At 39.6% G+C, this 27,870-nt stretch overlaps 1 protein-coding gene and 1 non-coding gene across 3 annotated transcripts in view; both read right to left on the reverse strand.

Annotated features, from left to right (window-relative positions):
• Positions 1 to 2,565: 2,565 nt before the first annotated feature.
• PPP4R1 (protein phosphatase 4 regulatory subunit 1) overlaps positions 2,566 to 27,870 on the reverse strand; it is a 75,144-nt gene continuing 49,839 nt past the window's right edge. Inside the window, exons 9-18 of one of the 2 annotated variants that reach the window (XM_023507606.1) lie at positions 25,026 to 25,537; positions 17,967 to 18,139; positions 16,530 to 16,625; positions 13,945 to 14,130; positions 11,745 to 11,906; positions 9,011 to 9,111; positions 5,848 to 5,968; positions 5,621 to 5,755; positions 4,929 to 5,070; positions 2,566 to 3,720 (exon numbers count right to left, since the gene is read on the reverse strand). In XM_023507606.1, coding sequence (XP_023363374.1) covers positions 3,557 to 3,720; positions 4,929 to 5,070; positions 5,621 to 5,755; positions 5,848 to 5,968; positions 9,011 to 9,111; positions 11,745 to 11,906; positions 13,945 to 14,130; positions 16,530 to 16,625; positions 17,967 to 18,139; positions 25,026 to 25,537 — 1,792 coding nt within the window. In that variant the 3' untranslated portion in view covers positions 2,566 to 3,556. The remainder of the gene's footprint in view (positions 3,721 to 4,928; positions 5,071 to 5,620; positions 5,756 to 5,847; positions 5,969 to 9,010; positions 9,112 to 11,744; positions 11,907 to 13,944; positions 14,131 to 16,529; positions 16,626 to 17,966; positions 18,140 to 25,025; positions 25,538 to 27,870) is intronic. The other variant, XM_023507607.1, reaches the window with a different exon arrangement.
• On the reverse strand, positions 27,595 to 27,705 carry LOC111721869. Its single transcript, XR_002770870.1, has one exon. It is a non-coding gene; the product is annotated as a U5 spliceosomal RNA (small nuclear RNA).

Below are 27,870 nucleotides of genomic sequence, written 5' to 3' on the forward strand. Positions count from 1 at the left end.
TCCTTCACGTGATGCTCCTGTGCACCATTTCCCCTGCCAATCTTCCTCTTGTCAGTTTAACAGACTCAATTACTGAGCCCTCTGAGGGTAATGGAGTCCTCCCTCCCCTGCAAGAAGTTATCACGCTTGCCCCCCACCCCCAGGTGCACTGAAGGAAGAGCTGGTGTCTTAGCTCTTCACTGGCATGGGATTTTCTCAGGAACTCAACACTTGACCATTTTGAGAGAGTTCTAGAAAAACTCAGTGATCTGGCATCACAGAAGTAACTCTAAGACTTCAAGACAAAAGTCATATGCAGAAAGGCAATGACACTGTACCCACCCCTCCACAAGTCCAGCAGAAAGACTGCTCCCTGTGGACAGGGAGTCAGTGAGGGACATGGAAATGCACCACCTGAGCTTCCCTCGTCAAAAGCCTGCAGTCATACTTCTCCCAGACACAAGAGTGGAGAGGGTTCTAAGACAGAGGGTCCAGCCAGGCAGGGCAGAAAGCTGGCCCCATGCCCCAGGCACTGGCTATGCAGAAGAGGACAGGTGGGAGACCCGCTGGGGAGGGCCAGGAGGTGAGGGGAGGACATCCGACAGTGACCAGGGACAGTGGCTGGTAAGTTATTTTGAAAAACATAGCTTTCCTTTTCATCCTTAGCCACTCAGTCCTAACACATCCCTCACATAACAACTTCTAAGATAAGCTTTTCAAGGTTAAATAATAGTAAGAACACAACTGTTACAATTTTTTCTCTTTTTTTTTTTGGAAACAGAGTCTCACTTTGTCACCTTGGATAGAGTACTGTGGCATCATAGCTCACAGCAACCTCAACCTCCTGGGTTCAAGAGACCTTTTTGCTTCAGCCTCCCAAGTAGCCGAGACTATCAAGGCATTCCCAGTTTGAATAATCTCTAATGAAATTCAAAAATAAAAAGTGTGTCATCTCTTTCTATTTCCAGTGTTTAGCAGTTGCTGTGATATACTTTTTCAGGCATCTTCTAGGCAGCAGGAGCTGATCTGAGCTTGGCAGAGTCCTGGGTCCTGTCTATAGGTGCCCATGACAACACCTGGCTGGTTTTTCTATTTTTAGTAGAGATGGGGTCTCACTTAGTCTGGTCTCGAATTTGTGAGCTCAAGCAATCCACCTGACTCAGCCCCCAGAGTGCTGAGGATTACAGGTGTGAACTACCACTCCTCAACCACCACAGCCCATTTTCTCGTTTTTATATGATGAAATTAGGTTAGAACTACTACTACTACTAGACTACTGGTTTGCCGTTTTCATTTCACCTCCTGAATCACTTTTCTACATTTGCTTGTTTTTATACTCCTTTTGAAATGCAAACTCTCTCCATTCAGAGATCCCAGAGCCAGGACGCAGGACTCTGCCATGCTCTGATCAGCTCCTGCCGCCTAGAAGATGCCTGAAAAAGTGCATCACAGAAACCGCTAAAAACGAAATGGAAAGAGACGACACACTTTTTCTTATTTTGAATTTCATTAGATTATTCAAACTGGGAAGCCTTGATGGTCCGGCATGTAAGCTGTTAAAACACAGGTGTCTTTTATATTCACTGCCACTGACATAACCTAAAATACCAGTGGAGTCTGAGCAGTTTGAGACTCATTGTGCGTCCTAGGCTGTTCCTTAGTCTGGTACCCAACAGGCAGCAGGAGGGCTAGATAGCAAGAACTGGCCTCTGTATCTCTTAACTCTGCAGGTACTCTAGCAGACCTTCAATTTCAGGTCTGTATACCAAAATATACTGTTAGAATTGTCACTGCTTTAAAAAAATGCATTAAAGTATAATTCTAATATAACTTACAGAACTGAAATTCTGGGGGCAAAAATGTATTATTAATAGCAGAGAATGTGCACCTCAACGCTTAGGTTATACTAAATCAGAGGTCACATTCTCCTCTGGCCTGATGCTTTCAAAAACCTCTAGCAACTGCCCCACACTTCCCACAGCCCCCCTTCCTGAACATATTACGCCCCCACACTTATTTATTCATTTGAATGTCTTTCCCAGCAGAATTAGTTCACATTTATGTCCAAAGTGTACAAATATCTGGGTTTTAGTAAAAGAATAAGAAACCAAAGGCTTATTCGTCAGTAGTGTGCACAGGAAGGAGCCTGTATATCCAGATCCCATTCCCAGCTTCAAGTGAACCTATTTTAACTTACTGAGGAGTCTGTGCTCGCTGCAAAAGTAAAACCAAAACTCACAGAAGCACCACAAGGACGACTCAGGCCAAGGGATTTTCAAACTGACCATAATTATGAGAACCAATATCCACATACTCGGCGGCACTTTACAAAAAAGCCCCTTCACATGTTAGTTACCTCATTTGATGGCAATATGTCCCCTGAGAGACTGGGCAGGTTTTATGGATTGCCACTTACAGAGTAAGACATGGAGTTAAGAGTTCCTTCACTGTATCTCAGCAGCTTCAGGACAAAGCCCCATTGAGACGCAGACTACACTGCCCACCTCCAGACAGGAGTTCGAGGAGAGCCCAAGGCAAAAGTCAACCCAGGAGATATAAAGGCAGATTTCAGAGAAACCACTACACTAGTTAAAAGACAAATATTTTAATCTAGTTTCCCCATTTTATACTAATCATTAATACAGGTCACAAATTGCATTTATTTGTAGACATCTAGAAAACAATCAAAAGTGTATATATATCTCTATATAGATCTTATTAATAAATTTTATTTGGACAAGAGAACTTGTGCCACAACAGTTTTAAACAGCATGATTAAAGACTGTAGCACTCTCAAGAGTGGTCACAGATATGTACAGTATGTGAAGAAAAAGTTGCACCTCAGAGCTGATCATGATCAAGTTAAAAACACCTGACATACAGTATACGTGCTAATAAATTTCCTTCAGGTCATGACCAGCATGAAAAAATCAGGACATAGATACTCAGCAAATGTTCCATAAATGTGTACAGCAATATGCTGCATTTAAGAGTTAAAATCAGATTCTACTTTAGTGTTAGCATCAAGCCCTTAGGAGAAAGCCAAAAATCTCCTTTCGCATTTACACATGTCAGGAACTATTCACACTTAGCGCCAGGCTGGGCATCTGGCTGCAGAACCCAATAGGTCTTTGTGCCTGGGAGAAAACAGTCAGGGCTAATACTGAAGGTCTCTTTCATGTCCAGGTGCACATCTGCCTCTGGCTTTAAGAATTTCATTTATCGGCCATTAAATAAAATCAGGAGAAAGCAATCCAGGTCTCTGGGAATCTCATCCCTTCCATAAGGAAAATGCTCTGCCAATTCAAGTTTCATTCAGTCAGGAAGACAGAAGGATTTAAGGCTTCGGTGACAATTAGAATCCTCTGAGAAATTATTTTCCCTTAAAGTCAAGATAAGATAATGTTTGCTGTACTTTCTCTTGACTTTTAAAATCCCTGGTATTGAGTGTAGGGAACTTGCACCTGCATTAATTCTGCAAGAGAGGAAGGTCTTTCCTCCCCAGCAAGCCACCGCAGATCACTCGGCAAACCTCGGCTCTTGGGGAGGCACGAAAAGACATGGAGGTTCAAGCCTTTTAGTAGGTTGAGGAAGCTGTGCTCATGGCATCTTCAGAGATTTTGGTACTGGCGGGGTGGATGCTTGCAAAATACTTGACGTCACTGTCACGATCCATCTGAAGAGCCATGATGGTTTGTTCCACGGCTTCCTGATGACAACTGGCTGAGGCTAAGAAATATTCTGGAAATGACAAATGCATGGTACAAATGAAATTGGTCTGACATTTCAGAGTGTTATTAAATACAAGTGTAAATAAGTTATTAGTCCTTATAAGACATGATTTTTATAAAAGTTTAAACACATGACCTGTTAAATTATAAAGAGTAATCCAAATTGATTTGTTATAGGAAAATAAATCCCAGAATAAAGACAATAATGGGATTTATCTTACTTTCACGATAGATTTAACCTCATGATATTTAATCATAGCCAAGCAGTATTAAACATTAAATATATTAAAACATTGTACTTCTTAGGTCTTGATCAACTTAGTAAAAAACACTTCCAAATACCAACTACACATACACTAAACCAAACAAGTCTCTTCAGTTGTTTCACTATAACCACTATTTTAAAAATTTACATGAATGGCAAAGGAGAGTATTTATTCAACCTTACTCTTTGAAGTAGGCTACAAAATTCTTTCTGTGATTCATTCATGAGTTCATGCATTCAACTATATTTATGAGGGATGGGGAGTTTATTTATTTATTTTTTTTGAGACAGGAGCCTCAAGCTGTCCCCCTGGGTAGAGTGTTGTGGCATCACAGCTCATGGCAAGCTCAAGTGAGTCTCCTGCCTCAGCCTCCCGAGTACCTGGGACCACAGGCGCCTGCCACAATGCCCAGCTATTTTTTTGGTTGTAGCCATCATTGTTGTTTGGTGAGCCCGGGCTGGATTTGAACCCGCCACCTTGGGTGTATGGGGCTGGCACCTTAGCCACTTGAGCCACAGGCACTGAGTCTGGGGAGTTTATAATAAATAAAACATCCTGAATCTTGAGGGATTGTAATTTCTGGAAAAACAGACACTATAGGGCACCTGTCTCCTACCTATGGAATGAAGAGGAGGGAATGTGCCAGGTATCTCCGGGTCCCACACAGAATTACCTGACAGTGGGAGTGCTGCCAAGGCCCTGGTTTCCATAATCATAAGTGAATGCCCACTTTAAAAATTACTGCATTTTACATTATAAAAATGACACTAGAACAGAAGAATGCTAATTTATAGTCTCTTTAATCTCCTGGGAGAGCCACCAGAACAACTTAAGATATATCTCCCCACCAGATACTTTTCTACAAACATACAATACTTCTATTGTGACATTCACTATTCAACATAGTCCGTGATCCCCTCCCACACACAATTCCAGGCAGTCACCAACCTACCTTTTTCCAGTAGAGTTTGCCTTAGTGTCTTTGCAAGCAGCACTCTCACATTTGGAACCCTGTCATTTGCTAAGGTGAGCAGATGTGGCATCAGATGCACAGCGAACTGGTCCATGGGAAGACAATCATCTTCAATGACAGTCTGAGAGAAAGAAATACCTGCTTTAGATTTCTCTGTCCTACCAAAGTATAATGCTAGCTAACAAGGTTGCTTAGTGACAACAGCTATTTTAGTTTCAGCTTTTTAACCAATATTCCAGGTACTTGAGAACTCAAAAACAATTACATAACTGCCCACAAAGACACACAAGTTTCCTGTGGAGACCAGGATTGTTGAGTTACACCTTCACCTTCTCACATGCACTCTGGGCCCCAGACACAAGCACCTTCTAGGGGTAGCCATGGTGTGGTGTGGTATGTGGTACACACACGTGGGCACACAGAGAGGCCATGTGTGGTATACAGCAGCTTTAGAACAAGCTTGGCTGACTGTGAGAGAAATGGCCAGCTCAAGGCCAGATACATGCCCAACAGTAAAGTACAGATAATCCTATAAATAGCCAGATTGTGCTAAAGTTCTTTTCCTTAAGGATAAGGAAGACAGTGTGAGAGGGAGAGGTAGAAAGTGAGAGAAGAAACATAATTCTACTGGAAAAACCTCCACAAACAGGTAAGCACAGGTCCTTGCTTACCTGGCAGACAAAGACAAAGGCCTGTCGGCCTGACCACTTGGGACATCTGCCAAAATTCTCCACCAGCTCATTGATGAGGTCCACTCCAAATGTCGGAGGCGTGGCCGTGTGCAGCTTCTTCACCATCTCGCTGACCTAGGTGGTGAGTGCAGACGTGAGGGACACTTCTGTTCGGGGATCTCAGGAAATAGTTTGCTGATATGAAATTTTAAAAGTTTAATACATACCAACTTGTAGGAAATCCAACGAACAGAAGAAACTTTGTCTGCACACAGATTCAGAGCAATGGGACGCAAATAGTCATAAACATCTCTGGGACTATATAACTCTAGAAGTAAAATCAGCTGTCTACAAAAAGGAAATGTAAAAAGACAATTAAGTTTAAAAATCAGTAAGACAAATGAAAGTAGGTTAATCACCTGAATGTCTGCAGTATAAGGCACTGAGTATAAAGATAAACCCGTGCACTGTGTGCCTCAGCATCTCCTGCAGAGGCAGCTCTTGTCTCTGTCTATCTGGAAATGCATTTCAATACCAGCAAGTTCAAGGGGCCTCTCTTCCCCGCCGGGAGTGTAAGGAACACAAATGCTGGAGAATTCTGTGCACACAAGGACTGAGGCAGAGCATTTCGTGGTATGTTCAATGGGAACACAGCACACATTTTTCCACAGTAATGGCTGAGAATGCTGAGAAGCTTCTGTTTGCAAATCCGTTAATAAAAACATTCCAGTAGACTGCGGTAGCCTGCTATGTACCTATCAAGACTCCAAGCATGCTCTAAGCTAAAGGATACATCTGCTGGGGGTAATAGAAGTTGGAGGTCCTCTGGTAGCTTTTCTGCCATGTCTGAGGGGGAACTGAAGACTTTCATGGCATCCACCAGACTAAATTGAGTGGCTGCAGTAACATCCTTGAAGAAATACCTTGGCTATGACTGAGACCTCTGCCCTTTCTAATTTTATGTTTAACATTATTTATATTTCTAACAAGAAGGGAATGAACTATAAACAGACAATGCAGCAACGATAAATGTACCCATATGTATATGTGGGTCATTATGAAAGTTTTGAGATACACAAAACTCATTAAACGTAAAATCTTATGGACAAAAACAAATGAAGACCTCCCAGCAACACCAAGCAACAAGCCAAGCAAGCTGATACTTGCTTGGGTGACTTAGAAAGGGCACTGTCAACTATGTTCCTTGGAAGTGAAATAATGGACCATAACACAGTCTGTCTAAAAAATTTTATAGTGATTTATGTACATAACCATAAATCTTCAAAGAAAGCTAGAAACATTTGTTTTCTGACACAGAAGTTCAAAATAAAAATCCCCTGCAGGACTTCAACTTCTGTTTAGAATAAAGAAAGCTACAAAGAATGTCACTCTGACCCTACATGAGAAAAAGCTGTATCAACTACCAAATCTTTTCTTGAGCCCAGCAGAGCTGAGGCTGCAAGGCTCCAAATGACCTGACTTCCCCAGAGAGACAAGGAGAGATGGGCTCTGGGACGGCCTCTCTGAGCACAGCATGGATAGAAGAGGCAGCTGCTCCCACACTGCAGGGGAGAAGAAATCAGCTAAAATTGTAGCAGCTGCCCAGGGCTAGATGAAGGCTGTCACAGGGGTTGGGGGGCTCACACAAAGCTGGGGTGGGGGGCAGACACAGGGAGCTCACATTCCTGTGCAAACCCTCTAGTTTGTAACCTCCAGGGTACTTGCCTCCCCTGGGCACTGACAAAAAAAAACTCAAGCCAGGAAAGAAAACAGGAGAGCTGTCTGTCAGCAGGCTGAGGAGACAGACATGTCAAGGGATAGCCATTAACACTGGCACCCCAGGCCCTTTCTCATACAAAGCAAAAGCCTGATGGACTGAAGGGACACAAAGCCTGCTCACCCCACAAGCAAAGACGTGCTGCAGCTGAGGGGAGGAGAACTAAACTCCTTTCCTGACAGGGGCAGGAGACCTCCTCCAGCTAAGGCCCTACACTGATGCCAAGCAAAAAATCTCCTGCTGCCCAAGACTAGCGAGAAGTAGGAGAAAGAGACTGAATGCCACTGGGGCAGGGATGGAGGATTCCAAGAAAGCTGAGGCACGCATAAACACCTACCAAAGACTGAGGCTGACCCAGAGCCTCTCCCCTTTCTTAGCATGAGCCCACATGCCGAGGTCTACATCTGTTACCCAGAAAAGCTGAAGGTACAATACTCATACTCAAAAAGCCCCCCGGTATTGGCCCCCCACCCTCAGCACAAGGCCAGGGCAGCTGACAGCAAGAAAAATTAGCCCATAGTACACTGAAGGTAATCACAGCAACAACAAAACCCAAACCCAGTTTGATACTGATTAGATGGACTCACACTCCCACACTAATAGCAGAAGAGGCGTACCCACTTTGAGTCAGAGTGGGCAAGCCTTAAATCAGTAGAGTAACATCTCCAAATTACTGAAAGAAGAGAGAAACTGTCAGCCTTCAATTTTATACCCACCAAAAGTATCTTTAAAAAATACAGGTAAGGTCTATAATCCAAAATACATAAAGGACTCTCACAACTCAATTAATCTAACAACACAATTTAAGATGAACAAATCAATTTAAAAATAGGCAACAGACTTAAGACATTTCTCCATAGAATCTATACAAATGGTCAACAAGAATATGAAAAAGTGCTCAGTATCTGTCATTAGAGAAATGCAAACCAAACCATAGTGAGATGCCATTTCTTACCAATTAGAATAGTTGTCATTTAAAAAATGGGAAATAGCAAGTGTTAGTGAGGATGCAGAGAAACTGGAACCTTCATTCATTGCTGATGGGAGTGTAAAATGGATATCTGCTATGGAAAACTTTGTCAGTTCCTCAACAAATTAAACACAAAATTATCATATGACCCAGTAAATCCACCTCAAAAGAATTGAAACAAAACATCCACTGGCAAGTTTGGTATTGTGTATTCTACCACAATAAAAAATATATAAATATGAAATGAACACTTAGAAAAGAGCTGAGAAAATTCACTGTCAGCAAGACCTGCATTATGTAGGTCACCATGAAAGTCTGAGAGAAGCCTGTGCAATGATCCATTACTTCACTTCCAAAAACTGTAGCTGAGTGCGTCCCTTCTGATTCACCTGAGCATGTTTCAACTTGCCGGCTTATTGGTATTGCTGGGAGGGCTCCATGTGTTTCTGTTCACATGAGTTATATATTTCTTGATTTTTGTGTATCTCATAACTTTTGTAATAACCCACCATGTACAAGAAATGTTAAGGAAATAGGATACTAGATAGAAACTTGCGTCTACACAAATGAAGAAATTCAGAAAAGGTAAAAATGAAGCAATATATACCCCTACAAAACAATCTAATAAATTCTAAGAACTTACTCAGCCAGTTCAGCTCGAAAGCGCCAATTTCTACTATTATCTGTCACCAAAAACTCTTGAAGTTGATAAAGATATTCTCTTCTCTTGTCAATATGAAGAAGCTAAAGCAACAAAATGAAAGTATTTATCAGGACAAGGTATAGACAGTCTTCCTTTTATTAGAGTGCTTAAAAATAGCCTGTAATTAATATGGTTAATTCTTCTGAAGAAATGTGGTACCTGTATTTGTTTTAAAAATTGTTATTACATTTATTTTCCCTCAATAATTCTATCTGCCTTCAGGAGTCATAATGTTCTTTTGGAATCTTTGTTTCTTGAGCCTCTTAGTGGCCTGTACTAAAGCCCACAGTGCCCTGGGGATGGCTTTATTATGGTCCTCATCCTTTCCGTTCATGTGACATCACTGTTACCATGAACTCTTGGAAGACAGTTATTACTCTCTTAATCACATATGTAAGCCCACCTGTATGTCACTATGATGGCACATAGGAGGTACTCAGTATTTGCTGAGTGGAAAAAAAAAACCAAAACATAAATATATCTTAATAGCTGCTCTATGATATTTAAAAGTAAGTTTACAGTCAAAAAGAGGGAAACCCCTGAAATTTTATACAAATGGAAACAAATCTAAACTATACACTGAACTGATAACAATCACACAGGAAAAAAGCCCAAGTGTGAACCCTGGACTCTGCTTCTTCATGGGATTTTTAATGGCAAAATGTACTGAAGGAAATCTTAAACATTACTTAGTTGATTTGATGCTGGCGTTATTACTGGAGGAAGGATTCTGAAACTTTCTCACATTATGTTGTAGAATTAAGCAAATGACTAAATATATTAATGTTGTTAGAAACAGAGTTTTTACCATGAGAGGAAATAAAAAAATAAAGTGAAGAAAAGAGAGGAAATGGTATTGATTTGGAAGTAATGATGCCTCAGGAGTAACGAGCACATCTAATAACTCAGATCTTGGTTTCTAATGACCATTTTCCACTAGAAAGGACCAGGGCAAGGAAAAGCTGGGCCTGAAAATATGGATGTGCTCAAAAATACGGGGACAGACAAATCAAAAGGAGATGGAGGCATCTTGGGGCTCCCACTAGCCAATAGTGATGCTTAAAACAAATGACAGAAATGGATTACATTTTATTACACTGAATTAAAAAACCCCTAAAGTCCATGTTGATGTTAAAAAATGCTTTCAAAAAAAGGGAGAGAGAGGGAAGTAACAGATTCTCTTTGCATTAGAATGTTAACTAATAGGCCAGCGCAGTGGCTAGGAAGCCAAGGCGGATGGATCACTTGAGCTCATGAGTTGGAGTCCAGCCTGAGCCAGGGCGAAACCCTGTCTCTAAAAATAGCTGGGTATTGTGGCAGGCACCTTTAGTCCCAGCTACTTGGAAGGCTGAGGCAAGAGAATCGCTTGAGCCCAAGAGTTTGAGGTTGCTATGAGCTGTGATGCCATACCACAGGCGACAAAGTAAGACTGTCTCAAAAAAAAAAAAAAATAATAGAATGTTAACTAATAAAAGCAGAAGGAATTACAAAAAATAGAAAATCAATTTCACAACCAACACAGTAACAACTGATTCAGGTAAGAGCCAAGCATGGCTGGATAGATACAAGAGCAGCGGGTCAAAGACTCCAGAGGAGAAGATATTCAGAGTTCAAAAGTTCACCTCATCAATTACTTATTAAATACAAAGGTAAAAGGTCACTTTAAAATGGAGAAATGAAGCTGACACCACTATAACCAAGTTATCAGACTTATTGCTAACGATGGGAAGAACCAACATCAAGTCACCCTGATGGTGGTGATGTGTTTGGGAAAACACATCACAGCCAGTACAGACTGGGGATATACCTGCAGAACAACCCCTTTACCCAGAATAAAACTGTAACAACACTCAGGCCCATTCAAATTGAGAGGCAATCTCCAAAAACAACTAGTATGGACTCTTCAAAAATGCCAATGACATTAAAAACAGAAAGTCAGGGTAACTGTTCTAGGTCTAACAGGTCTAAAGAAACAGTAACATTTAAATTCAATACACACTTCCTGATGAGATTCTGAATTGAGGGGAGAAAAGCTATAAAGGATGTTACTGGGATAATTAGAAAAATTTCAATATGATCAATATATACTCAGACTCCTTGAACACCATAAAACCTCAAAACTTAACATACAGAACTCTGAAGATCCACTGAAACAGGAATTTTTCAACCAAACGCATATCAAGGAATGTGAAACCTGCGAACATGGACAACCAACTGCAGGACTTGTGTGTGTTGTGTGCAGATTCAGGGATGCAGAGAGTCCTGAAGCCAGTCACCCGTGCAAGAGGATGACTAGGATGACTATAGTTCATAACATTTTTTTTTTTGCAGTTTTTGACCAGGGCCAAGTTTGAATCTGCCACCTCCGGTATATGGGGCCAGTGCCCTACTCCTCTGAGCCACAGGAGCTGCCCAGTTCATATTTTATTCGGTAATTTTGAAAAATGTAAAAGGGACAAGTGTTTGTAACTATGATCTAACATCATTTTAAAAATGGAATTTAACATTATTATAGTACCATTTCTTTTTAAATTGTATCCTGTTATCAATTCACAGCTGTATTTTCTTACACAGGGGACATACAGAAAACTATCTTAATAACAGCAGAAAATAAAGTTTTAGAGTTACAGTAAGAATATTAGCATGTCTTTATGCAAAGAAATTAAAAAGTTACCTTCAGAAAATCATGCAAGTGTTTAAGGACACCTATCCTGACTTCATCAAGGTCTTTTAAAAATCCATTAAAAATTGGAACCAGATCCGCAGCTGTCAACTGATCTCCGAGAATAACTGCAAGCTCGTGGATGGAGAAGGCTAAAGTTCTGCGAACTTTCCACTACAGAAATAAAAACTACATTAGTAAGCGAAACACAAAGTGCTCAGTACTTTTGCTTTCAGATAATATATGAAGGTTCATTTATATTGGGAATGTTATTTATCTCAAAAAATTAAATCGGAATAGATTAGTAGTAATAATAGACACTTAGCTTTAAATACCTACGATGTACCAAAAAGTGTTGACAAACCCCTACCCTCTATGCCTATATTATCTATCTCCTTTTCATTGATAAAGGGAAAATGCTTGCAAATCATTACTATAGTTTTTGCAGTTCTCTGAACATCTGACCCCTATGTACAGACATCCACATGTGTAAAGGCTATTTAACTCCACCCCCACTTTACTATTCTTCTTCAGTCTGAGATTAAAAAACAAAAAAACTTGTAAGGAACTAGCAATTCAAGAAATACAATAATAAAATCTATATATAATTCTGAAAAAGAAATATTAAACAAAAATGCTTTACATTTAAAACTTCTAGTTAAAAACATCTTTTTCACCATGTTACCTTAAATTTTAAAATTTTCATACTACTTAGTTTGAAATTCTACCTACTAAGAAGCAGTTTAGAGCAAAAGTTTTATTTTCCCCCATCTGCACCCTAGAATCCACTCTTGAAAAGAATTTTTCATCCAAGTTCAACATATATATAAAGCAAACAAAGGCAGAGATGTTCTGATAGAGAAAAGGGGGCATTCAGAGCCCGTCTAGCTACCCAGGTTCCACCACGTACAATCCCATAGGGATCTCTTCAGTTCAGTGCAATAAAGATTGAAAATCATTAATAAACAGGATAAAGAGCTCTACGAAAGTCGGGCCCTGTGGTCCACGCCCGAATCCAGCACTTTGGAGAGGGTAAACAAAGGACTAATCCCCTTCTCCTGAGCCCTGGTTTCTTAACCTTGTAGTTCAGAGGACGAACTTGTAACTTTGTTCCCTCAAAGTTACTTTCAACTTCGAACTTGCTCAGGCAACAGCACTGAATCCTTGAAAAATGCTCTGTCACCCTGGGCAGAATGCCATGGTATCATAGCTCACAGTAACCTCAAACTCCTGGGCTCACACAATCTTTTTGCCTCATGAGGCTTTCTGAGTAGCTGAGACTACAGGCATCCACCACAAAGCCTGTTAGTTTTTCTATTTTTTTTTAGTACATAAGAGTCTTGGTCTTGCTGAGGCTCGTCTTGAACTCCTGAGCTCAGGCAATCCACCTGCCTGGCTTCCCAGAGTGCTAGGTTACAGGAATGATCCAATGCACCTGGCTTATTTACTAAGAAATTTAAGGAAAAGTCATTCATATCTCTGTATCAGCCTAATCAGACTGTTTTTTTCATAGGAGCCGAGAGGTTATTTTATAAAGAAACAAGAGTTTTGGAAGACAGGCAAATCCAAATCCCAAATATATAGAAACGAGACTTGGCAAGGGAGGCTAAGTCACCAAAGCCCAGGAAGAACGCCACAAAAACATCACAGAGGTGTCCAGACAAAATTACCTCGGCCAAGGACTCACCTTTTCTGTTCTTTTGCAGGGTGGGGGTGTGGGGACAGGGAGAGAGCAGTGACTGCTGAACTCCTCCCATCTCCTCCCCATAACACATGGGACCAAAACTTAGCAGTGCTGACACAATGCAGTTTTACTATGGTTTAAAACAGTATTTTGAGATCTAGTATAAAATCAAATAAGCATTTATAATACTATTTCTGGGGGGCATTAAATCCTACATTTTAAAGAATTAGATAAACACTAGATAAGATAAACACTAGACAAGAACATATTTGAAATCAGAAACTTAGGCATCCTGAACGTGATAACAATTTCTAATGCTTTAAATAAAAATGAAGACGACAAACTGTGGACTGACTGCAAAAAGAACACTCTCTGGTACTGTATCACCTTTCAGCTCCTCCACGTGTAATTCCCTGCGATGCTGAGTACACACCAAGATATATACAGGAAGTGTGTAGGTTTTGAAAGGCAAAAATCATTGCACCTTCCACATGCCTGTTCTGCTAGTTCTTTAACTGCTGTACCCACCTGCATGTCTGACGCCAGAGTCTCGTAGGTCTCTCGGAGACAGTGCCAGTTCTGTCTGCCAAGTGTCAGGGCCACACCTGGGAGGCTGTATGCGCAGTGCTTAGCTATTTCAGTGTCAACCGTCTGTGCACGGGAGGGGTCAGTCATAGACAAATACTGATCTAATAAAGCCTGAGGTACAACATCCTGATGAAGAAAGAGAGAGATAGCAATTGAGTATTCTGAGGACTTTAGATGTGAATTACGAAAAACTAACCTTTTCCCTTTTTTAGACAAGAGTGTCTGCTGTCTCAGGCTAAAGTGCTGTGCCATCAGCCTACCACATAGCAAACTCAAACTCCTGGGCTCAACTGATCCTCCTGTCTCAGCCGCCCACCAGAATGCCCGGCTAGTTTTTCTACTTTTAATAGAGACGGGATCTTGTTCTTGCTCAGGCTGGTCTCAAACTTCCAGGCTCAAGCAATCCACCCGCCTCAGCCTCCCAGAGTGGTGATTATAGGCCTAAGCCACCACATCCCACTGGAAAAATTAATTTTAAATATATTTTAAATATTGATTTTAACATAGCATCCTAAATAGCAGGAAAAAAACTACTGTCAAATTTTTAGGTCTCTAGTAATTGTAAAGAGAAAAATATGCGAAGGATATATAAATAAAAGCAACCTACAAGCTGTCTTAAGACAACTTAAACAGACACAGCCAGGTATAGTGGCACACGCTTGTAATCCCGGGGACCTGGGAGGCTATGGTCTCGCAGGAGTTCAAGACCAGCTTAGCAATATAGGGAGACCCCACCTTTAAAAACAAGGCAAAGCGACCACAAGAGCCCCCAGTAAACAGCTTAAAGAATAATTAGAGTAGCTAAATTTTTTTTTGTTTTTAGACAGTCTTACTTTGTCATGCTTGGTAGATTGGTGTGGCATCACAGCAACCTCAAATTCTTGGGCTGACATGATCCTCTTGCCTCACCCTCCCAAGTGGCTGGGACTACACGCACCTACCTACCACAAAGCCTGGCTATTTTTAGAAACAGCGTCTTGCTCTTGCTCAGGCTGGTCTCAAACTCCTGAGCTCAGGCAATCCACCCACCTCAGCCTCCTAGAGTCCTAGGATTACATGCATGAGCCACTGCACCTGGCCTAGAGTAACTAAATTTAATAAATATTAAAATAAGACCAGCACTTTATAATGGAGTCAGAGATAATGAAGTTTGATGTAACGTAGTGAACACAGTACAACAGTTACTCTGTGCACAATTAGCAATGTGTTTAGGAGAAATATCTGCCTTCTTTTTTTTTTTTTTTTTGCAGTTTTTGGCTGGGACTGGGTTTGAACCCACCACCTCTGGCATATGGGTCCAGCGCCCTACTCCTTTGAGCCACAGGTGTCACCCAACATCTGCCTTCTTTAGATGAAAATTTAAGCAATTATCTACAAAAAGTTACATGTACAGTCTTGCTTAGGTGTGTATAAAACAGATTTGGAAGAACACATTAAAGAAGGTAAAATTCTGGGTAATCAAGATGGATGAGTGGAGAAGAAACACTAAAAAGGAAATGTCCCTGAAGGCTTTTTAGCATCTTTTCAATTTTGAACTATATAAACTTACTACCTATATTTAAAAAACTAAAATGGAAGTGAATTCATTGAAAGAAGGAGATTATCTATTTGTACTGACTTGAAATATGTCTACAATTTAAGTGGGGGAAAGTATGTTTCAGAACCCTATGGATAGGGGCAATGCAGGGTGGCTCACGCCTGTAAACCCAGCACTTTGGGAGGACAAGGTGGGAGCATCACTTGAAGCCAGGAGTTCAAGACCAGCCTGAACAACATAGGAAGACCCCATCTCTATTAAAAAATTTTAAAAGTAGCCAGGTGTGGTGGCAGGCACCTGAAGTCACAACTATCTGGGAAGCTGAGGCAGAAGGATCACTTGAGCTCAGGAGTTAGAGGTGGTAGTGAGCTATGACTGGGCCACTGCACAACAGCCTGGGTGACAAAGCAAAAAGGGGAAAGACAAAAAAGAACACACGCCATCTGACCTAGGAAGTTGGATTTTCCCTGCCACCTGTTATTGATGGAACTTTAAAATAGTTCTGAGTCATCCTTTCATATTTTAGTAAAATCAAATGTGTGTGTGTGTGCGTATAAACAAGGTCTTATGTTACTCAAGCTGGTGTCAAACTCCTGGTCTTAAGCGATCCACCTACCAAGCTCTGGGATAACAGTGTGAGCCAACACACCCAGCCTGAGCTACTTTTATAAATTCTTGGTAACTCAGGAGTGAGGACAGCTAGGTAGGATAGGATATATACAACTGTCGCTGGAAGATCAAGAAGCATGCGTGCACGTTTATGGACCTCAAAAACACGTGAAGGGACGATGCAGGACTGCGATCTGTGATCACTCTGAACGAGGAAGGGGCTCAAGGTGAGAAGGGCACCATCTGTGCTTGCGTGTTACTCTCGCACTTTAATTTTCTTAGTGAAAACACAACTTACTTAGGTAAAAAAAAAAAAAAGTGGGTTTTGAAAGAGGAATTAAGAACATGCACACAAAAGGCGGCAGTTCTTGTCACTTACTTGTACTTTAGTTCTCCTTTCCTCATCAGGGCTAAAACTGCTGCTGGTGCTCAAGTCCGAATCATTGTGAATATAGCAGAGAGCAGAGTCCATACTCTGTTAGAAAGAAGTATCTGCTTAGCACTGTTCTGTCTGTAAATGTTCTTCACTTAAACTATGTTACTAAGTTACTTACCTTTCAAGATTGCCAAAAGATAAATATACATACAAATTCCTCATTTTTAGAAGTTTATGAACATACTAAGACCGCCTAAGACAGTGGTTCTCAAACTTCCTAATGCCGCACAACCCTTTGATACAGTTCCTGTGAGTCACGACCCAGAGGTTGAGAACTTCCCCTGCCTCAAATTAAATGGGCTCAAGAAGTTGCCGATGTATAAAAACAAATTCCAGGAAAATGAGAGTAATTAAAAAATTAATTTGAATGATTTTAAAATGACCCAAAAAGCTTAAATTAGCTTACTTATAAACAAGTATTGAGAGAGTTCTACTCAACTATTTTAGAGACGATGGGGTATTTATACACAGTTTTTATTCTACTTCTATTCTTGGCTGTTAATATGTAATTTTACAATACATATTTTTTAACAGCCAACAACGACAATAACCGAAAGCACCTCTGAAAGTACAGCATTTAAATTGCTGATAAAAGGACAGTTTTCTTCCAAACCACTGGTATTGTACAGATTTCTAACTCTACCTAATGTCACCTAACAAAAAGCAAAACAGAAATACACTAGAGCTCCAAGAACCCTCTCGCCAGCCCCACTGTGCAGGCTCTTTCCTGAGACTGTCATTCAAGCTGCTATAATCTATGACCATTTGATTCTGGCAATTGGTGTAATCCTTCAGTCTTTATAAACTAGGGGTAAGAAATACCAATGCCAAATGTAGCGCCTTGATGGGAGCACAGTGGGAAGGATCATACGGAAACACTACAAGTACACAGGGAAGACGGTGCTAGAACAGTACCCACCCTCACACTCCAGAGTCCAGATAATGTCACTGGCCCTCCGCAACATGGCCTCAAGTCCCGATCTTCTGCTCAGAATACTGTGTTGCTTGCTGCAGTGAAATGGTCCGATCAGAAACAAAGCACCTCTCCAAAAAGAAAAGGGAAGAGTTAATTATTCTTGACAAAAGGCTTTGTTTCCAGTGAGACTATTTCACTGCAGTGAGCTACGTTAACATTGAGTCTCCTAGAATAGTCATATAGCCAGGACTGGGGTTTACTTTTCCAAGCATTTCATATGACGTTTATGTCACAAGGACAGGATGTGGTAAAAATAATTACTTTTACTTTATGCAAAGGAAAAGCTAAAAAATCAGCAACAAACAGAATGCGCTAAGTAAAAGTGATTAGCTACAACTATTTCCCACTAAAAGACTTCTGATCATATTGTTCTCACTTGGTAAACACTTTACTGAGTTTGTTACCTCAACAGCATCGCTGATTAAAGGCACAGAATCATCTTGATTTATTTTACAATTTGGTAGCTCACTTATACCCAGTTCATCTTGCAAATCACTTTTCTTTTCTGTACTGATGATCTCTTCCTGAGCATCCAGGCTAGAAGCACGCAGCGCTGCAGACAGCACGTCCACTTGTGCTGTGGGCAAAGTGAGTAAAGAGTCAGAAACTCAGCTGCAGTGTTCTCCACGCGCACTGTACATTAGCAATGAAACATATATTTTTTTGACACTGTCATCAAAAAGCTGAAAAAAAAATTCTACTGTGGTAGATCATTAGTCCTTCAAGAGAAAAAGAAAACTAATATGCTTTCATGAGATTAAAAATGTTTATCCACTACTATACATTATTCTGCGTTAGTATGGGAAAAGAATGCTATCTAGTTGCTGGAGCTATCTCCAGTTTATTAAAAGGAGTAATTTCAGTATAAGTTAACTATGTTTTGGTAGTGCAGGAATCAAACTGACAAGGCTTACTTACTAAGCTATTTTAGCAGAAGAGCAGTCACACAAACCCTGCCAACATAAAACAATGGTAATTACAAAGATTTTTGTTGCAGTTTCATTTAAACATCTTATAACTCATTCCAGCTTATTTTTCCCTGATTTTTTTTAAATGAAAGTAGTTCCTTGTTCCAAATACAGGGAATCCAATCCCAAATAAGCACTCTTACTTGCAGCAAATCAAAATGACAACTTCCCAAGCAGTGGTTCTTAAATCTGGCAATGAGCACTGCCTACATTACCTTATAAAGGTAATTCAAAATTAAGATAAAGCATTCTTTTGCTCCCCAAATAAATGAGAAATTTAGCATTTACTCCAAGTAACAATCAAAATACAAAAATTTTAAAGTCAAATTTACTTAAAATAATCAGTAGCTATTTTATTAAGATAACCAACTACTATGCTATAGAATTAAAAAAAAAAAATTCTCACCTAAGTGCATTAAGAGCCTGGCAACAGAGATGCAAGAAACATACTGGAAGAGGTTCTATTCCTTACTTGTAAATTAAATAAATTATGGACATTTATTCACAAAAATGTTCAGTAAAATAGTCTAATTTTCAGAATTTCAGCCACAATTCTTACTAATATTTTTAATGACTTCAGCAACCCAATTATGGGATCTTTTAAGTTTCCAAAAAACAAACCAAAACAGTACTTAAAGTAGACAGTAGAATAAAGGCTACTGCACCCTGCAAAACTTAGGGTGTATGGGAATGATCCCAAACGTGTTGTAGTTCTGTTCCCTGAGAAGTACAGGAATACTTTAATTTTGCTTGGCAGATAACTTGCTTTATTATTTATTTTTTTTTTTTAAAGAGACATAGTCTCCCTATGTTGTCTGGGCTGGAGTGCAGTGGCTATTCACAGGCATAATCAAAGCAAACTACAGCCTCAAACTCCTGGCCTCAGGTGACCCTTCTGCCTCAGCCTCCCAAATAGCTAAAACTACTTTTTATAAATCTTAAAGTCTATGGCAACCCTGCTTCAAGCAAGCCCATCAGCAACATTCTTCCTTTAACATGTGCTCATGTAATGTCTCTGAGCACACTATGGCAATCCTTGCAATATTTCAAACTGTTCATAGTAATGTTATTATACCTGTTATGGTGACCTATGATCAGTGATTCTCATTACTATTTTAATTGTTCTGAGGTATCACAAACCTTGTCCATATAAAGCAGCAACTTAATTGTTAATGTGTGTGTTCTGATTGCTCTACTCACCAGCTATTCCCTGTCTCTCTCCCTCTCTTTGGACTTTCTTATTCCCTGTGACAAAACAATGCTGAAATTACTAATTAATAACTCTACAATGGCCTCTAAGTGTTCAAGAAAGAGAAAGGAAAAGTCACACATCTCCCACTTTAAATCAAAAGCTCAAAATGATTTAGTGAGGAAGGTGTGCTCAAAGTCTTGAGATAGGCTGAAAGCCATGCTCCTTACACCAGTTAGCCAAGAATGCAAAGGAAAAGTTCTTGAAGGAAATTAAACATACTATTCCAGTGAACACATGAATGATAATACAGTGAAACCGCCTTACTGCTGACAGAGATAAAGTTTAAGTGGTCTAGACGAAAGATCGAAGATTCCCTTAAACCAAAGCCTAATCCAGAAGTAGGCCCTAAACTCTCTTTAATTTCATAAAAGCTGGGAGAAGTGAGGAAGCTACAGAAGACCTTTGAAACTATAAGAGTTTGGTTCATGAGGTTTAAGGAAAGAAGCTGTTTCCACAACATGAAAGTGCAAGATGAAACGACAAGTGCCAATAGAGAAGCTGCATTAAGTCATCCACAAAACCTAAGCTAAGATCATGGATGAAGGTGGCCACACTAAACCACAGATTTTCAATGCAGACAAAACAGCCTTATATTGGAAGACATGTCATATGGGACTTTCCTGGCTTAAGAGGCTAGGTCAAGTCTGGCTTCAGACCTTCAGAGAGGGTAAAACTCTCCTTTTGGGCTAATATTGCTGGTGACTTGAAATTAAAGCCAATGTTCACCTACCATTCCAAAAATCCTGTGGCCCCCTTAAGAATGATGCAATCTACTCTCTATGCTCTAGAAATGGAAGAACAAAGACTAGGTGAGAGCACATCTGTTTACAGCAAGGTTTACTAAATATTTTAAACCCAATGTTGAGACCTACTGCTCAGAAAAAAAAGATTGCTTTCAAAATATTACTGCTCATTGACAATGTACCTGGTCAGGTCACCAAGAGTTCTGATGGAGCTGTACAACGAGATTAATGTTATTTTCATTATCTAATAACACAACATCCATTCTACAACCTGGGGATCAAGGAGTCATTTCAACTCTAAAGTCTTACTATTTCAGAAATACATTTTGTAAGGCTATGGCTGTCACAGAGAATGATTTCCCTGATGGACCTGGGCAAAGTAAATTGAAAGTATTCTAGAAAGGAGTCAACATTCTAGATGTCATTAAGGACATCTGCGATGCATGGGGGATCAAAAATCAACATTAACAGGAGTTTGGAAGAAGTTGATTCCAGTTCTCAAGGATGACGACTTTGAGGGGTTCATGACTCCAGTGGAGGAGGTAACAGCAGAGGTGGCAGAAATACCCAACAGAGCTAGAATTAGAAGTACAGCCTACAGACGTGACTGAGCTGTTGCAATCTCATAATTAAATGTGAATGGATGAAGAAAATGGCTTCTTTTTTTCTTTTGTTTTTTTTAAGAGATAAGGTCTTAATCTGCCATTCAGGCCACAGTGCAGTGGCTTGATCAGAGCTCCCTGTAACCCTGAACTCTTGGGCTCAAGTCATCTCCCTGCCTCATCCTCCCAAGTACTTAGGACTACAAGGCGTGAGCCACCACACCCAGTTAACTTTTTGTAGAGAGTGGCTTCTTGCTATGTTGCCCAGGATGGTCTCAAAATCCTGTCCTACCTTGTCCTGCCAAACTGCTGAGGTTACAGTATGAGCCACCAAGGCCACATAGTCTTAAGATGTAATCTACTCTAGTAAAGACGCTATAAACATTGTTAACTGACAACAAAGATTTAGAATATTATTTCAAGTTAGTTGATAAAGCAGTGGCAAGATTTATGAAGACTGACTCTAATTTTGAAAGTTCTACTGTAGAAAGAACAGCAATGCTATCAAACAGCATTGCATACTACAGAGAACCTTTTTGTGAAAGGAAAAATCAATCAATGCAGCAAACTTCAGCAACCATCACCTTGATCAAGTCAGCAGCCACCAATATCAAGGAAGGATCCTCTACCAGCAAAAAGATGACAACTCTCTGAAAGGTAATGATCACTAGCAGCTTTTAGCAATAAAGTATTTTTTAATTAAGGTAAGTACACTGTGTTTTAGACAAAAAGTTATTGCATACCTGACAGGCTATATAGAATAGTACAGATTTGATATGCTTTGAGAAAAGAAAATTTTATGTGACCCACTTTTTTGAAATACTTGCTTTATTGCAGTGGTCTGGAACTGAACCAGCTATCTCTGAGGCACCCCTGTATGTATATTGAAATCTCTCAATTATAGCTTATAATTTTACTCTACTCTAGTAAAGACGCTATAAACATTGTTAACATGACAACAGAGATTTAGAATATTATTTCAAGTTAATTGATAAAGCAGTGGCAAGATTTAAGAAGACTGACGCTAGTTTTGAAAGTTCTACCGTGGGAAGAACAGCAATGCTATCAAACAGCATTGCATACTACAGAGAACCTTAGAAGATGGCTACAGTGTTGGCCATCTGCTGAACATCAAGTCATATTGTGAAGCTTGCATATATGCAACGTGTAGGTTTTTTAAAAAGCAAATTGTGTATATTAGCTTTTGCTTGTTGAAAGAACATTTTAAAGCAGTTCATTCAATATTTAAGTGCCTACTATTTGTCAGAGAACTGGCAGGTATTGAACAATGACAGCTTCAAAAGCAGGCTTAAAACCTGACTGGCAATCTTCTTTCTCATAAAAATAATATGAAAAGTAAAATACCAGTTATTCAAGTCTGATGAGTTTAACAAACTTAAGTTGATAAATAATAAACAGAGTTTAAAGTCATAAAGGCATTAACACTTATCAGAAGTTGACTATCCTTGATGTGAACATCCTGCAATTCTCTGTGCCTCAATTCTCCTCACCTGGGTGTGGAAGCAAATAGAAGGATAGAAGGAGACTGTAACAACAAGATTGTAATTTGTTGAAAAAACAAAACCCTTGGTGCTTGCTATATTATCAAGTTGTCATTAAATACAGAAAACTGGTTCAAAGGAGCTATCAATGACAGGAGAAAACCACTGAGGAGTGAGGCAAAGAAAGAACAGTGAGGTTTTCATAAAACATAATAGACTTGTGAGAATTTTTTTAAAAAAAAATGTATTCAATTGATAATATTTAGCCTTCTACTCTTGCCCTTATTTCAGAAAATAAAAGGATAAACTACTGATACATAAAACAAGGAAAACCTCAAATCTATTTTGCTAGGTGACAAGTCAGACTCAAGGCTACAGCCTGCTTGACTAGGAAAAGCGCAAAAGACCAGCTGCTTATTAAAGCTGGGGATGGAAGAACTGACTACAGATGGGCATCAGAAACTTAGGGGGTGGGTATCTTGACTACTGTGGTTGTTACCTGACTATATGTTTGTCAAATCTCAGAGAAGTATCCCATTCAAAAGCTAAATTTTACTATAACAAATTATAACTCAGTTCAAAAAGGGTTAAGAAAATAAATCTGATGTCAGTTAAATTAAAATAACTTCCAACAACCAAGGATATAAACTAAGGTGACCAGACGTTGGCGGGACAGCCTTGATTTTTAACAATTTGTCCCGCAGCCCGGGGCGTTTTAAAAAAGTCCCAGTTTTTGGAAAGAATGCATGACAAGCTAGGGAACAGCGGGAGAATTGGAAGGGAATATACGGTTTTCAGCTGCTGAAAAGGTTAATGTAACTCCATTTGGGAATGGAGAGGTTAATGTAACTTCATTTGGAAATGAAAAGGCTAATAATGTAAACTCCCTAACTCCCCTCCTGGGCAAGGTATCAGAAGAGACTGGCTCCCTCCCTTGTGTCTAGGCAAGGACAATTAGCTCAGAAGGAGCCAAACTGTCTAGAACAAACAAGTGCCCCCACCCCCCAGTAAGGTGACCAGACGTCCGCTTTTGGTGGGACAATCCTGATTTTTAACAATTTGTCCCGATTTTTGGAAAGAATGCACAAGCTAGGGAACACAGGAGAACAGGAAGAGAACATATGGTTTTCGGCTGCCATGTGGCTATTTTGCCAGGATATCCATTTTATATTATTTTTGTTAATTTTATAATGTTAAACTTTAATAATAACAAATAATTGTTGAGAACTGATTATCGAGAACTGCTTATCAAAGTTTGCATTGTTGTCAGGCCTTGCCCCTGCCAATGGAGTCCCGCTTTACCAATGTTAAAATCTGGTCACCTTAATATAAACTCATCTTTAATCAGGCATTTTAACTTTTCTCTAACTATTAAACTGTAATAGGAAATCTCTAAAAACCATAATTAAAGCCAAATATAGATAAATGCTAACCTAACCACACTAACACAATTTTCAAAGTTTAAATAAAAACAAGGTCCTGTCTGTATATTTTGGACAGAAACTAGAAGTACTACAATGTCTACTTTAAAAACAAATTATTTCCCAACATTGAACAAACTGATAGCTTAGAAATTTTAGCTTTGAAACAAGGAAAAAAAATCATAAGAGAGGTAAGATCTCTGAGGACTTATGGGTTTTCTTCTTTGCATTTTTTTGTTTTAAACAGTATTTCATATTTCACTGAATGGTTATAGAGTTAACAGGAAGGCCATGTGTTCAAAGGAGTAAAAGACAACAGTCTGCCCTACTGACTGTAAACCATTTCCCAACCTCCAGCTGGCAGGAACTGATTTACTTAGAACACAGACTCCATTCAATAATAGGTAACATTTTATTTTGATATAGAAAACCATTATGGCTGTTGTTAATAACGAAGGAATCTAGGTGAAGTATGTATCACCAATGGAAAAAAGTCAAAACTTAAAAATTAGTCTTGTAAAGGTCAATAGCCCTTAAAACATCAGATTCCACAGACAAATAGAGATCTCTGTCCACTGTTAATAGACTATAACCTTTCCTATAGACCATTGCATCCACTACTATTTTATATAAAAAAAAAACTTGTGAGATAATGAGCAAAATAGTTAATGCAGGACTCAGGATTCAAAATTATAAAACACTGCTTGAATAACTGAAAATTTCAAAGAGGGATTTAAGAATCAACAAATCTGTATATATAATATAGTAAGGAATACAATGATAAGCCTATCTTAAATGAAACTTCCTAAAAATCAGATTAATTATATTTGTGGAGAGAATTTAAGAAAGCTTGATCATGGTCACAGTAAATTTTTAAAAGAGGGGAAATTTTATGACACACAAAATGTTTAAGTCAGAAAATAACATTTTTATCCATTTTACAATAAATAACAAACCTGACTGACTCTTCCATACCTTTAACATCCGGATCATCAATGTGGGGCTCTAGATTTTCTATCATTTCTTCAAGTTCCTTTCTGGTAGCCATGGTGATGTTGGGAGAACCTGGCATGGGGACTTCAGATGTTTTCTCTGGTCTCTCCGGGCTGAGTGCTTCCCCAGAGTCCTGTTCAAGCTCTATATCTAGATCTATTTCAGGAAGAGGAGTCCTCCAGAAATGGAAGGAGTTGTACAATTCCTGATCTAAGACTGCCGAGTCTTGTGAACTAGTGCCCATCTCGGGTTGTGATGTAGATTTGAAGTTTCCAGGTTCTTTATCATTCTCATTATTAGCTGCTTCCTGATTAGATTCTGAGGACATGGAACACAGTACAGAGCTGTCCACACCTGGACACTCCCTGGGTGTTTCAGCAGCATGGTCTTCCGCTGTGTCCTCCAGTTCAACAGTGGAATTACTAACACTGAGATCTGAAGGAACATCCTCTGGCCTGATTTGCACATCCTCTGGGACTTCTTGACCTCTGATCCTTTTGTTGTTTCATTTGAGGAGAGAAAAAAAAAAAAACATGAAAGTATAAAAATAATTGCTGACAAAAATAATGGGAGATATTAATACAGCATTTAGACAAGTTAAACACTAAACCTTATAGATTATCCATACAAATTGAGGTTTATATCTATTACTTATAGTGCTTCTTTTTCCACCTGTTGTTCTGTGTTCAGAGATGTAAAATACCTGTTAAGCATAACTCTAGATACTCAAGCAATATATATTAGTTGGAGAAGGTAACATTTAAGAATCCTGGGATAATCAGTAAAGCAAAATAGTAGGAAGGGAAATTCCTACAATGAATTTCAAGGTATATGTAATTGTTAAATTATTTCATTTCTAGGATTATTCATAATGCTACTCTGCTACAATGACAATAAAAATCTGAGAATTAAAGTTATTTGCTTACATTAAAAAAAAAGACAAAAAGAAAAAACTTTATACAATGGCAGAAAAGATACTTATTCACTATCTCACAAAATACACTAAAATCTGCTTATGTGGTAATAAAAGATTATCTTTATTTCTTCTACAATATTCATCTCTACTCTACTCCCAAAGGCTTTCCCAAAATGATATCATGGCTTAATGGGTAAAGACAGAAGGTACAAATTCCTAGTTAAAGTCTACTCATTCCCGTATCTATTACCTAAACTAAAGCACTACAGTAATTTTATTGTGTATCTCCTACACTTTGCCTGACTCAATTAAATTATTTATTTATTTTTAGAAAGAATGTCTCACTTTGTCACCCTTGGTAGAGTGCCGTGGTGTCACAGCTCAAACCAACCTCCAGCTCTTGGGCTTAGACAATTCTCTTGCCTCAGCCTCCCAAATAGCTGGGACTACAGGTACCCCCACAATGCCTGGCTATTTTTTGTTGCAGTTTGGCCAGGGCTGGGTTTGAACCCACCACCCTCAGTATACGGTGCTGGCACCCTACACGCTGAGCCACGGGCCCCGCCCTGACTCAATTAAATTTAACAAGCATTTATTGAGCACCTACTAAGAGCCAAGAAATGAAAATCAGTATTGAGGATTCAAATGTGAATGAGATGTGAATCTTGCTCTTGAATTACAGTAAGAGCCAAATAGGATAAACAAACATATAAGCAAATCACTGCCAGACAAGGTGTTAGTACACATGTATAGACCCAGGACACAGATGATGGGGATGAACCTGGAGATGAAAAGGCTTTAGAAGAAATAACATGAATTTTGTTTAGAATCAGTAAATGTGCATGAGGCTAAGGGGAAGAAAAATCATCCAAAGGAGAAACAGCATGTGCCAGGCAAGGGTGCCAGAGAGGTGTGATGTCTTTACAGCAGCTAAGAGAAGGGAATGATGACAGCAAGGATGAAAGACATCACAGGAAACAATGTATTCCACACTTGTAGACTTCTGGAATTTATCCCAAGCTACAGGAAATCATGTAGGAATTAAGAAAAAGGTATTATCAGATCTGCTTTTGTTTAAAGACCATTATGGAAGCAGCATTGGAAAAAAGCTGGAGGTAACGAAAGGAGGCAGGAATTCCAGATAAGCAGGTGAGAGATGATGTTCTGACGAAGGCAGTACCTTTGGGGCTACAGAAGAAGTAAACACTCAAATGGGAACAAAATCGATAGAACATTTGTACTCAATGCATGCTGGAAGTGAGACACAAAGGGAGGAACTGGGGAAGATCTATAGATTTCTGGCTAGGGCAACTGAAAGACTTCTGGTAACACCAACTAGAAGTGAAAAATACAGGCGGAGTTTAATGAGAAAGCTGATGAGTTCAGGTTCAGAAAGGGTGAGTCCAGGTATCTGCGTCAGATTCTATGAGGTGATATCTATGAGGACTCAGTCAAACACCAGGGAGAGGTGGAAACTGAGACATAGAAGTCATCAGCTTGGAAAGACTTGTGGGGCTAAAATGTGTGCAAGGCAGAAGCTATGAAGAAAAACATGACAGTCGCACAGAACAGAGAGCAAAGGCATTTTTCTTGTATGAAAGGATAATAAAGATGAGCATGTTTTTTGGGGGTTTTTTTCTGCAGACACAAGGCCCCCAAAACTGGGTTAAGATTCAGGAGTGTTCCTCTCCACAGAAATTTTAGCAAAAGGCAAGATTTATACCACCTAAAGAGAAACCAGAGTCTAAGATGAGCATATTTTTAGCCTGAGCACAGAGGTTAGAAGAGATGCAGGGAGGAGATTGGAAAGACTGATGGAACAGCTGATAAAGCCGCATCTCTCAGGGAAGACAGAAAAGAACCCAGGCTTCAAGATGACAGGGACGACTACGCAGGTGAGGAGGCACCTCT

The sequence above is a fragment of the Otolemur garnettii genome, unplaced genomic scaffold (assembly GCF_000181295.1).
Source record: "Otolemur garnettii isolate 467f Iridium unplaced genomic scaffold, OtoGar3 scaffold00193, whole genome shotgun sequence".
Lineage (NCBI taxonomy): Eukaryota > Metazoa > Chordata > Mammalia > Primates > Galagidae > Otolemur > Otolemur garnettii.